At 57.5% G+C, this 12623-nt stretch overlaps 1 protein-coding gene across 6 annotated transcripts in view; it reads right to left on the bottom strand.

The window, feature by feature from the left end:
- Positions 1 to 8456, bottom strand: part of ZBTB16 (zinc finger and BTB domain containing 16) — a 55021-nt gene extending 46565 nt beyond the window's left edge. For 2 of the 6 annotated variants that reach the window (XM_030290826.4, XM_072918107.1), the window contains exons 1-2: positions 7522 to 7650; positions 5705 to 7046 (exon numbers count right to left, since the gene is read on the bottom strand). In XM_030290826.4, coding sequence (XP_030146686.1) covers positions 5705 to 6972 — 1268 coding nt within the window. In that variant the 5' untranslated portion in view covers positions 6973 to 7046; positions 7522 to 7650. The other 4 variants (XM_030290825.4, XM_072918105.1, XM_072918108.1 and 1 more) reach the window with 3 other exon arrangements.
- Between the last annotated feature and the right edge of the window lie 4167 nt (positions 8457 to 12623).

The raw sequence follows: 12623 nt of genomic DNA, 5'->3' as shown, positions 1-12623 counted from the left end.
CACCGGCAGAGTGACACAAGCCAGGACTGCCGGGTGAGGAGGAATGAATGGAATAGGCTAATTTACACAGGAAGTGAGCACTTACCAGACCCTTCATCCCAACACACAAAACCCTCTGCCATATCTGGAAGCAATTACACCCAGTTAACATGATCTGCCTGCCACTAAAATTAACTGCAAACAGAAATATTTTTCACTTTTGCAACAGGAGATGCCATGGCCCCGTGTTTGGCTGCCGGGAAATATTTAGTAATTACTCATTTAAAGCCTCTCTTGAAGCTGTCAAGGGGGGCAGGGGGGGAATAAAAGAAAAATCTTGCTAATTGCAGGCAAAAAGGAAAATGCAGATCATTTTACTCTATCCAAGGAAAACAGATTTACAGACTGGTGTAACTAAAGAGCCAACATCCCGCAGAAGCAGGGAAGGCTGCAGGAATGCTCTGTCACCAAGAGCCCAGGCTGCCCTGCACCACTCCCATTCTCCATAGGGAAAGGAAGAAAGGGTGGACAGAGTCAGCCCCGAAGCAGCACAGGCTCTCTGAGGGGCCCCCTGTACTGCTGTAAAGGCAAAGTCACCAACATCACCGTGCGAGGCGTAACGAGGACTGAGGATGCTCTGCAAATCTCATCAAGCTGTGCAGCAACAGCCAGCTCTGGGCAAAAGCCACCCAGGTGTCCTCAGTGTGGCAGGTCTCATGCACTGAGGTCCCAGCCCTGCAGCCAAAGGGGTCCTGGTCCCTGGGAACTGAGTGGTGCTGGGGAAGGGGCTGCACACCAGGCAGAGAGCAGGCAGTGACCCCATCACGCCAATGGATGTCCCTCTGCAAGGTGTCAGAAGCAGAGGCATCATGGGCAGGAGAAACCAGGGTTTTACTGGGCAGGAGGAAACAAACAAGCGAACTAACTAACAAAAAAATACACAGAAATAGGTGTTTTCTAATGGGAACCTCAGAGCTTCGCTTTCGATCGCAGTGCATGCATAACTAAACTGATGCAGAATAATGGATGGAACAATGTGGAAGCCAAAGGGGGCTTTTCTCCCTCCACACTTGGAGCTGAGTATGGAAATGGTTAAGTTACCCACTGAATAAATCAAAAGTTCAAGGCTGCAACATACCACGTTGTATTCCCCCTCTGCCCATGACAAGAACCAGAGAGCCCCCGAAATCCCAAGCATCCTGCGCGGGGTCTCGGCCAGCGCTCACAGGTTACACGCTCGGGGTCAGCGCTGTGGACCTTAGCTGCAACATTCATTTCCTGAGCGGGGCACGTCCCCCTGCCCATAAAGCTAATAAGAGCTTCCTCGCCCGGCTGCCCTGCACCGCGGCCCGGCAGCGGGAACGCTGGTTTCCATTAGCCCCTTATGATGCCAGGTGCCACTAATAAGGCCCATCAACAAGAAACAAGAGCTGCCAGGTCATCCTCCAACTCTGGAAGTAATCAAGGGCAGAGTTTGGAGTTTGGGGGGCTGCTGCCCTGGCTTTTCCTTTCCTCCCCCGCTTGCTTTCCATTTTTCCTCCTTTTTTTAAAAGTTTAAATTGCAGTGGAACATAAATTGACAAATGCTTAAAATAAAATAAGAAACAACTACTGTATTCGGCTACTGAAATTAACACTAATAACATCTCACAAAGCACTTGGGATCCGATTTATCACGTTTATTGCTTTAATGGTGCACTGCATCTGTTTCTCACTGTGACATACCGAGCAGTGCCAACGTGCCTAATGGCATTAGCAGTACAACGCTCAGCTAATCCAGGTGGGGAGAGGGGAGGTGAGGCTGCCAGGCTGGATTCCCATGGGAAGCTGCAGTTTTCCCAAGCAGGAGCATTTCAGACCGTGGGAGCGTCGATGCCTGGCCCTGAACACTGGTGCTGCTGCAGCAGACAGGCAGATCCACTGCTTTTCTGTCCTTCAGTGGGAAAAGAGGGCACAAATCTGGAGGTTGGGGCACAGTGGCTGGCCAGCAGCCACTGGGATACAGCGAGCCTCCTTACCCTTGTCCTTCAGCTCTCCATTGGCACACACACATCTTTAGTTGACAGCTCAGCCACAGAATCTCAAAATGCAGAACAGACCTGACAGCTGGAATGGAAACTTTCCCCAAGGTACATCCCCTCATATGACACCTTCCACCAAAAGCGCCCCACGAGGAGCATTCACCCACCACCGGCCTCCACCATGACACCATCACCATGAAAGCACTTTGGCTCTCCAGACCAGCATCTCCATCTCACACTGACACCCATGCTGCCAGCAGCCGCGTCGCTGTGGTGGGTGAATTCCCGGGCAGCACTGGCTTGGGGTCCTCGACTGTGCCATAAATGAAGCGTATGGGGTCACATACCTATGGCAGCCTTCCCAGTCAGTATCACTTTATAAAAGAGATGCTTTCATTTTTTTTTAAAGTTTTAAGATATTTAACTTCCCGATGACAAATTATGCCAGGCTCAGTTGGCAGCTTGGCACAGGACTCACCTTACAGCTTGGAGGTATTCCTTTACAAAACAGCACCCAAAAGGGCCACTGAACTATGGCTTTTTTGTCTGCAATTAGAAGTGACGATCAATACTAACATTAGATTAAGTCTGAACTTTGCTGAACCCAGAAGGAAATCTTTTATAAAAAAAATTAAAGACTCGACGACTCAATCTACACTCAATTAGTCAAAATCATAAGCTTGGTAAGGGAGAACGAAAATGGATCATGCAGCAGCCAGTGGGTTCAGGGACCTGAAAACCCTGATCAGAGGCAGAGCCCAGGCTGGTGTCCACTTGTCCCCCCAAAGGTCACAGCTCAGTGCTCCTGGGCATGACACAGCACACACCATGCTGCCACGGGGCCAAGGAGCCGTGTTACCACACTGGGCCAGGGCAGATGACCGTCCCTCGGGCACTGTCTGTCACCCAGAGCCAGCGGCCCCCTGCGCTTGCCGAGGCAGGCCAACCCTCTGTTCTCCTTTTTCCTGCACGTGCTTCCCATACTAATGAAGACAGGAACAACACTCAGAAGGCTCCAAGACTATAAACATGTATGTTTACACTTCTATAGGCATGTGTGTGTGTAAACAAACAGCCCTGCCATATGCATGGGCTGCCTGTGCTCTGCAAACAGGCTCGGCACGCACTGGCTCACCGAGTCCCTGCGGAACGAGGGCAGTGCTGCTGGGTGGCTTCGGGTCTGTCACCTGCTGGGGCTTGGCACGTGGAAGCTGTCCCAGCGGCAGCCAAGCACCCCACGGAACAGAGAGGTACCCCTGCCCCTGCCCCTGGCCCCCAGCTCACCGCAGCTGGGAGCGGCTCTGGTCGGGCACCTCCGCCTCGCACCGGGGTCGGAAAGCAAAACCACAGCAGCGAGTGCAACGGCAGAAGGAGGTCAGCCAAAGTCAGCGAGAGACACCGTGGTGCCCCCAGCACATCCTGCCCCCCTCCAGCCTGGGGAGGTGGTGCCCAGAGCCCAGCGCAGGGCGCAGACCCCCGGGCCCCTCAGCACCAGGCAGTGCAGAGAAGAGGAGCCCGCAGCCAGCATGGTGCAGCTGCCACCAGAGCTGCTCCGGCACAGAGCTGCAGATCCCAGCCCAGCGCAGATGCTGTTTAACAGCTCCATGAATACAATAGGATCCCACAAATCCTCCCCAAATGGTAATTCTCACAACGTATTAGAAAGCAAACACTATAAAAAAGCCACATGAGACCCTGTCTACACACAAACCGCCTGGGATTTAGACTTTAGGGGCCAGGGAGTGAGTTCATTGGACTGTTACCCAATGCCTTTCAACACGGACAGTCTTACAGATCAGTTTAAACATGGCTCAAAGGATTTGGCTAACCCTGCAAAGTTTGCCAGCTCCAGGTAACCGGTCAGAAAGCAAGAACAGGCAAACAGAGTTTGCTGCTGGCTTCAGCAACTGCCTTTAAGGCTCCACTGGCAGGGGCCAGGGCTGAGCTCCATGCTCCGGGCAGACCCCAGCCCCGCGGAGCACGGCGTGTGCCCAGCCTCACGATAAGATGATGAATAAGTGAGAAATAAGCTCCGGCTGCAGCCGCGGCTGTCAAAGCACACTGAGCCCGGGAAGGCGCTGTGAAATAGGGGCTGCCGTGCTGGACAGCCGGGCCACGCTCCCTGTCCCCCGAGCCCGCGGGGAAGGATCTGACCGCGCAGCTCTCCCTCCCTCGGACACATTCACGGCTGGCCACAGGAGCATCGCCCCAACCGCGGCCACAGCAATTGCTGCTCTGGGCTTGCAGGGGGAAAGGGAGAGCCTTGAGACCGTGGCAGAAAGGCACGTTAAAATTCTCCCTGAGCCCTCACTGCAGCTCTCCCGGTGACGTTCGGTCTGCATCACCGCACGGCCGCGGCGGTTCGGGGACGTAACCACGGCCAGCCCCGCTGCGAGAGGGGGAAGGAACAAAGCCCCGAGCGGCTGTGCCCCCGCACGGAGCTGGGGAGCCTGGCGGGTGCCGGCTGCTCCCCGCGGGGTCCATAGCGGGGCGATGCTGCCAGCCCTCGCAGCCCCGCGCAGGGCTGAGGATCCCGGCTCGGCAGCTCGGCAGCTCCGCGGCCGCCCGGAGCGCTCCGGCTGAGCCGGGGACCCGCTGCCCCGGCGGCACCGACCGCCCCGCCGCGGGCACGTGCCGGCACGGACCGGCCCTGGAGCCTTATGTGCACCACGACTAATTAACCTGTTGATTCATTAAAAACCTGACAGGGCGTGCAGCCAGGGGAGGCAGGGAGAAGCCACGGCACCATGCCGGGGATGTCGTGCCTCGGCGGGACGCTGCTGTCCCGTGGCGGGGCTGCAGCCACAGCGGGGGCCAGGGCAGCGCTCACCGAAGCACGTTCAGAGCCACAGGATTTGAGTGGCGACGATTTTGGTGTGGTAATTAACGCGGCTCCCTTCCCCAGCCAAATGAGGCAACAAGCCCTGGTCCCTGAACCGCGACAGGAGGCAATGAACAGCGGAGCACTGAGCTCACCACCGCGCCCCCAGCCCGCAGCAAGCCCCCAGGGCGCGGGCTGGGACTGAGCACAGACCCCCACCCCGAGCAGGGGAGCCCCCAAGCCGCACCTGCAGCTCTTGGACGTTCAGCCCTTCACCTTTCCCGCAGGGACAGACCCGCGGCTCTGCGGCAGCCCGAGCCCTCTGCGCTCGCCCCGGCGTTACCCAGCCTGACCCCCGCGCCACTTTCTGCGAAGTGTAAATGCTTCATAAACCGGGAGGCTGAGCGGCACAAAACCCCCCAGGCTGGCAAGTCACCACACGTTGCCACCACTGCCCGCGCTGGCGTGCCCTGGCACTGGCACAGGGGGGACCAGATCTCAGCAGAGCGGGCGAGAGCCGCCTGTCCCCACTGCTTCTCTCTACACGCAGATCCCCCAACTCAAAGGGTAGCAACTGTGAGCTACTTGGCTGATGCCAGCCAGGGAACCTGGTGGTGTTTATGCTCGCAGGAAACACCGACGGCCCCAGCTCATCCGGGCTGTCTCCAGCCAGCACTCACTGGAAGGAACCTTCTGGCACGGTAACCAGACTTGGGGAAGCTGCAACAGCTATCCCTCTTAGAATGCTACTGCACAAGCTGGTTTTGGGGTACCTGATGGAAACTTTTCACCAGTGTATATAACACTCAGCCAGAAACCGAAACCCTCTGGCAAGATCCTGGCTGCCCGGTGCAGCATGCCACAGCACGGCCTCGGCACTCACCTGTGCTGCTCGAGGGTCTCGTTGTCCGGCAGCTCTGCCCCACACACGCTGCACTGCTCCCCCAGGGCTCTGCTCTCTGTCTTCATGCCGGCTGCCAGCTCCCCCAGCTTGCTGAACAGCTCCCGCTGGATGAAGCCCTGGGGCAGCAGCCCGCCATAGGCGCTGAAGTCCATGGACACAGCCAGGGCCGGCTGCACGTGCAGGGCGGACGCCGCAGTGGGCGGCACGCCGAGCACCGGCTCAGTCTTGTGGTTCGGCAGCAGGGAGTAGATGCCCAAGGGCTTCTCTCCCGGGGCAGCGGCAGACGGCTCCGGCCCCAGCGGCAGCCCCTGGCCAGGCTCAGGGGGTGGCTCGGCACCCTCCTCCCGGGTGTAGTGCAGTTCACGGGCACTGGTGATGACACTGCTGCGGGTCGGGGTGCCAGGTCCTTCCTTGCCCTTCTCGTCAGCCTTCTCCCCACTGGAGGCACCGGGCTCGGCTGTCCGGGGGCTGTCATGGCTGGAGGCCTCATCCACCTGCATTGCTTCAGTTTTGACTTCGGCGAGGCCAGAGGGACGGCGGGTGGTGGCAGAGCGTGAGTCCTCGGGGGCACTGGGTGGCAGGGCGCCCTGCAGCAGTGACTGCCCGATGGTCATCAAGCTATCCACCGCCGCCTTGGTGGGGCTCATGGAAGAGAGGGAGCAGTAGGATGCGGAGGCAGAGGGGCTCTGCTCCACTGTGGCTGCCAGCAGATTCTGGCTGGCCATGCCAGCATAGCCACCCTCCTCACCAGTGGGCTTGGAGATGAAGAGGCCCTTGATGTACCTTGACTTCTTCTCCTCCTCCTCTTCAGTGGTGGCGGTGGCACCTCCATCAGCCATGGCGACCTCAGTGTCATTGTCCTCGGAGGCCTGTATAGTCTCCAGGATCTTCAGGCACTGCTCCTCCAGGTACTCAATTTCCAGGATCTCGGCAGCATAGAGCAGGTCATCCAGGTCCTCAACCTTGGCTTGTAGGGTGGCAGTGTACGCGTACTCCAGGATCTGCTGGAACGTCTTTGGCGAGAGGAAGTCCAGGGTGTAGTGCTGGCTGTTGCGGTGGAAGAGGATCTCGAACATCTTGCTGGTGCAGGCCAGCACAGTCCGGTGCGCGTGGAACTCCTGGCTGTCCACCATGATGACCACGTCGCACAGCGTCCCCGCCAGGCGCATCTGGTTGGCTTTGTGCAGCAGCCCGGTGGGGTGGCAGGGGTTCTGCAGCTGTATCAGCCCCATCTTAGTCAGATCCATGGCGCGCCCCAGGCTCACACATCAGGGTGTCTCGCCGTCGCTCAAATCTGGGACCAGCTTTGTGTGCCGACTATCTGCGAAAACAAAAGGCGGAGGGGGAGAGGAGCAGAGCGGAGCGGGAAAGGGGGAGCGGGGAGGGAAGAGACGAAGGAGAGAGAAAAGGGGAAAAAAGAGAAAAAAGATGGAGGAGAGAGGAAAGCCGGGGGGAGAAAGGAGAGGAGAAGGGAGCAGGGAGTAGAAGGGAGTGGGGAGAAGGGAATGGGGAGAAGGGAGCGGGGAGGAGAGGGAAGTTAGCCCGCAGCCCAGCAGCGACTCGCCCAAAAGTTTCCGCGCTGCTCGGCGGATCCGCAGCTGCCGGAGCCGCGTTCCCGCTACCGCCGGCCGGGGAAGGCGAGGGAGGGAAGGGAGAGGAAGGTGCGCATCCCCCGCCGCCGCCCGGCTCCAGCTCCGGCCGCCCCGTCCCGCCGGCAGCGCGGCCCCATCAGGTGCGCGGCGGTCCCGGGGCGGGGGACGCGGGGGTCCCGGTGCCGCCCCCCGGCCCGCACTCACGGCGGCCGGCGGCTGCTCCGGCAGTTCGCACTGCCCGCTCTCATCGCCGCCGCCGCCGCTCGCCGCGACGCGCAGCAAATCACGGCGGCGCCGGCCCACGGGCCGCCCCGCGCCCGCGTCAGGCCGCCCCCACCCACCCACCACCCACCCACCCACCCACCCACCACCGGCGGCCGCCCCCGCCCCGCCCGCGCTGAGTGCGGGCGCCCCCGCCCGGGCCCGCCCGCGCACCCCGCACCTTGCGGCGGCGGGGACAGCGGCTGGACAGCGCTGCCGACAACAAACATGGAGGAGCCGCCGGCGGCGGCGGGCGGCCCGGCACCCGGAAGCCCGGCGGCACCGCGGAGCGGCCCCGGGCAGCGGCGCGGCTGCCCCGGGCCCGCTGCGAGCGGGGCTGTCCGCCCCGACGGGCCGCGCCCCCGCCGGACAAAGCCGCCCCCGGCCCGGGCTGGAGACGCTGAAAACCAACCTCGGAGCCCGGTTCGGGGTCCGGTGGCGGATTCCGACCGGGAGCTGCGGTGCTCGTGACATGATGTGACACCGAGCACGTTGTCGCCCCGACGAAGCTGGTTTGTCTTCCTTTCCCCCTGCCCCCCCGGTAAAATACTGATGCCGTGACGGCGCCACTTGTGTGTAGGGATGTGACGGGTGCCCGCACCCCAGGACGGGTTGTGGGGCTCTGTCCCCTTCGGGAAGGGAGCGAAACACGCGGTGAGACGCCAGCCACACCGTGACACCGACAGCAGCACTAGGCAGCGGCAGGAGCAGCGGGCCACGCGCGGAGGGAGCACGGCGTGCCCCGAGCATCCCAGGACGTGCCTCAGCTCCTCGGCGGTGCCCACGCCCGGCGCACCCCGTGTAATCCTCGGGAGGGGCAGGGTGGCAGCCGCACAGCTCTGCCTTCCTCCCTCCCTCCCTGCTGCGCCCGTGGCACAACACAGCCAGCGCAGGGCCAGTGTCTTCAGCTAAAACAACAAACACGGACGGCATTAGTACAAAGATACCCTTGGGGTAAAGCAGCGCAAATGTAATCTAAGGAGAACGTTATGGGGAAGTGTGTTTATAATTATAATGGGATTTAATGTACTTTGGGACCAGATGATAGCAGTCATTTAACGAGAACAGCCTAATAACGGAGGCCTCACGATGCACGGTGGCGCTGCGCGGGTTATTAGACGCGTGTGATAACACCGTGCTCGCCGTACTATAGTTAAGGGTAAGGCATCAGCTTACTCCTATTTTTTCGGGGGTTATAACTCTGCTGCTGTAATTGGCAGAGAGCAGGGATGCACCGCACAGGCAGCCAGCGTGCCTGCTGGATGGGGGTTTTTAATTGTCTCAAACTGCTTGAGTTCCTCCCTCTTCCAGACTTTAAAATCCAAACAGCTGAGAGGAGAAAATAGGGAGACACTGTGGTTTCAGGTGTTTGTTTACCCTTCTCTAACTTTTAAAAGGCTTTATTTCAGGACTGAAATTTTGCAGGCAGTTACGGGTATGTTTTTAGTATAGCTCACATGAAATTAAGCTGCATGAGTCCCATTAGCAATAATGGAAATCCCACGGCTAAATTCCCAGGCAGCATCCTGAAAATTAACCCCCAGTCCTTCCTGTCAACTGGTGCGTTGCACTTTTTGTTGCTTCTCTAATACATACAGTAAAAGCTACTGAATTGTTTAAGACACGAACTTGCCACAGCTGCCGTTTCTGAAGACCAGCTTGGTGACCCTGAGCAGGGACACCCAACATGCCCTGGCACTGGGGCTGCCCAGCACCTGCAGGCCACAGGTGAGGCCCACAGAGATGCTTGGAAAGCCATGGCCTTCAGGGTCATTTCCCCATGTGCTGGCATGGGAGTCAATCCCCCGTCACTCCTCCTCAGTACCTTCCATTTCCCTCCCATCTCTCCCCATCAGTTTCCAATTTATTTACTTTTCTGATCTTAATCCCCACCTTGTAGTGTAACGTGTTTATTAGAAAGGCACCAGCAGCTAAATGAAGCCAAGCTGGGCTCCGTGTTAAGTAGCAGTCACGCCCAAGTGCCTCTCCATGTGCCATTACTCCGAGTGATTGAGGCAATTTCTTCCTCCGCCACGAGTTTCACTTGTAAATCTCTCAACCAGATACGGTGCAATGATGTGCTGCCTGGTGTGATTATTATTAACCTCCAGCATTAAACCTGAGTCGGTGGTTCCTCAGGAAGGGCTTTCTGTGTGAGGATCAGGTGAAGCATGGACATCCTTCCCAGGAAAATGTGGGATCTATTCAGATCCCTCAGATCTATCAGTTACTTGGACAGGGAGGCACAAATGTTTGGTTCTCCAGGGGAAATATCCTGGCCAGCAGCACCAGGTCTGTGGGAAGACAAGGACTGGGCAATGTGCAGCCTGTATTTTGAGGGACGGTGGCAAGGGCAGCCTTGGGATGCTTCTCCAAGAGGCAGCTAGTGTGTGGAGAGGAGCGTAAAACTGAGCAGTCTCCACAATTCCAGTAAGAAAGGAAATTCCTTGTTCAGGATGCTTAGTCCACAAAAAACATTCTGGGAGACAACTTTAGCGAGAAGGTGTCCCAGCATCACCCACCCTGTATGAATGGAAAGCGAAGAGGAGCAGCTCCTCTCCATCATGCCGAAAACAACAGCTTCTCCCACTCTGTGCAAACGCCCTTTTCCATCACACACACACTCCTCCAGTGCTGTTAGACACATAATCTCCCCATTCCAGCCCAGACAGGCATGCAAGGACACAGCTCCGACTTCTCCAGCCTGCTAGGCCCTGACTTCAGCTGTGCCCACCCCAGCTCTGCCCCCTGGACTGAGCTGCCCCCTGCTCTCCCTGCTCCTGCCGAGAGCCTTCAGGGTGGGGGACAGGCACATTCCCATGTTTTCCTAGGACTAGTTGTGTTTTGCTTTTGATGTATTTGGAGTTTTCTAGTATACTGAGTTTTCCAGCGCTGCTGGTGCAGAGCTGAATTATGAAACACTGGAGTAAAGATGCTGTACAAAATAAGATCTGTTTCAAAATCAGTGAAAAATACATAACTTTCAAAAACTGATTTTTGATCTCACCCCAGACCCGAGAAAAGTTCACAGCTCCTGAGCTGTGTGTGTGCACGCTCCCAGGAGCAGGATTCCCCAGGCACTTTTGCTTTGCTGGGAGCCGGGGCAGAGCGCGCTGCTCTGCTTTGGCGCGCGGCAAGCTGACAGCTTATGAAAAGATGATTAAATGTGTTAGACTTTATTTAAAAAAAAGCCTAAACGCACAAAGCTGTTTGCAAGGGGGAGGGCAGAAGCCCCAGGAAAGCTGCTCAGTGTGCAGCCACGGTGCATTAAGCTTCCTCTGAACCCCAGTGATGAGCACCAGGCTCTGTCCGAGCGCGGACACCGGACCCGGGGAGCGGAGGGACCAGGAACAGACCCCTCATTGTGCCCGTGAGTGCTGCACAAGGGCAACCTGAGAGCCACACAAGGACACAACTGGATCAGGGGCCATGGCCCGGGGTGGTGGGATACGGGTTATCCATGTCGCAGTTGATCCCAAGGTAAGTTATTTCTGGAGCTCGGCCCGATGGAGCTGCGCAGAGCTCTCGCTGCTGTGGGAAAGGAGACCTGCACAGCCTGGTGGTTCGGACAGAGCTGACCAGACATGTGTGGCCCTGCAGAAACACTGCAGCCTCCCGGCCCTGCTGGATGTGGGATGCCACCCGGCCACGCTGGAGCACGCGACAGAGGCATGGCAGCAGTGACAAGGATCATCGTGTCACCGCCGCGTGAGCCAGAGGCCAGCGTGCCACTGCACGCGTCCCACAGCTCCCACGAGGCTGCTGCACCCGCGCTCCCTGCACCAGAACCCTCCCTGCTCCAGCTTACAGCTCGCATTTAGGCATCATGGAATCGATGCCATCCCACGGAAGGAGTGGATCAGTATCCCTCGGGGAGTGTTCAGAGGTGGGCTGTGACGCACAAAACACAAGCGCCAGGAGATACAGCTCATGGGTTTCCAGGAGCTTTGTCCCTCCGTCCTCCCCCCTCCCCGTGCTAGGTTATGGATGCTGCAGCCCTAAGACAATGAGGCTAATTAGTGGCTTAGGGCCCTGAGCCTGCCAGGGCTGGAGGATGAGCTGAGGGTGACTCAGGAGGGCGGCAGCCCGGGCCAGCCTTCCCGCATTCCTCCCCTAAATCCCCCACACAAAGGGGAATTTAGCCACAGTGACTCAGCGAAGGAGCACAAACTTTACAGCCGGGCTTCGAGCGGCGTGTTTATGTATCCCCCCCAGCAACACGCTGCTGGGCTTGTAATTAAATAAAAATGTCTCCCTCTAGCAGGCTGTGACCCAACCATCAGTGCAGGACCTATTTTTAGTGTTACCCTTGGTACGTATTCAAGAGAGCTTGAGCCAGAGGTAGCAACTTAGGAAGCCATAATAAGTGGGAGGGGGTTAGCCTTGTTTAATTTACTGTGTAATTATTTCTCCTCTTTTTCTCTTCTCTTAACCTGACATACTTGATTGTCTTGCATGGGACAAGGAAAGAAATGTGCCGAGGCATTAAATGTCAGCCCCAAATTTATGGTGCTGTGGAGGCTGCATGTGTGTTCGGTAAAGTTCATCCCAGAAAAAAGTCCTTTAAATAGAGCAGAATCTACACCAGGACCTCAGCAAAGCACTTCTGGGGACTTGTTCTGCCCCTCAAAACAGGGGATGCTCTAGTGAGGGACTGTGTTCCAGTTCCATCCTGCTTTTCCTGTCTTACTTTGGTTTTGACTCTCCTCAGGAAGGATACAGCACTGGGGAAGGAGATGTTCTTTGTCTGTCCAGACACTATTTGTGCTGGTTAGTCCTCTCAGGAGTGGGGTACAGGGCTGGACCTCCACCCAGGGCTGTTCCTTCTCCAGGAGGATCACATCCAGGTTTAGACATCAATAAGAATTCCATGTGAGTTAAATACCCATTGCATGCTTTTCTGAGCACAAGATCAATAATTAAACTCCCTTCCTTTAACAGGATGGTTTCCAAGCACCCCTGAATGGCTTTAGAGTTGTGAACCAACAAGTCATCCAGGACCACAAGCAGCATTCTCAGTCTCACTGGAAGCAGCCAGTTTCCAG

The sequence above is a fragment of the Taeniopygia guttata genome, chromosome 24, assembly GCF_048771995.1.
Source record: "Taeniopygia guttata chromosome 24, bTaeGut7.mat, whole genome shotgun sequence".
Classification (NCBI taxonomy): domain Eukaryota; kingdom Metazoa; phylum Chordata; class Aves; order Passeriformes; family Estrildidae; genus Taeniopygia; species Taeniopygia guttata.
The sequence above is the reverse complement of the archived record's forward strand: the minus strand, read 5'-3'. Positions and strand labels throughout refer to the sequence as shown.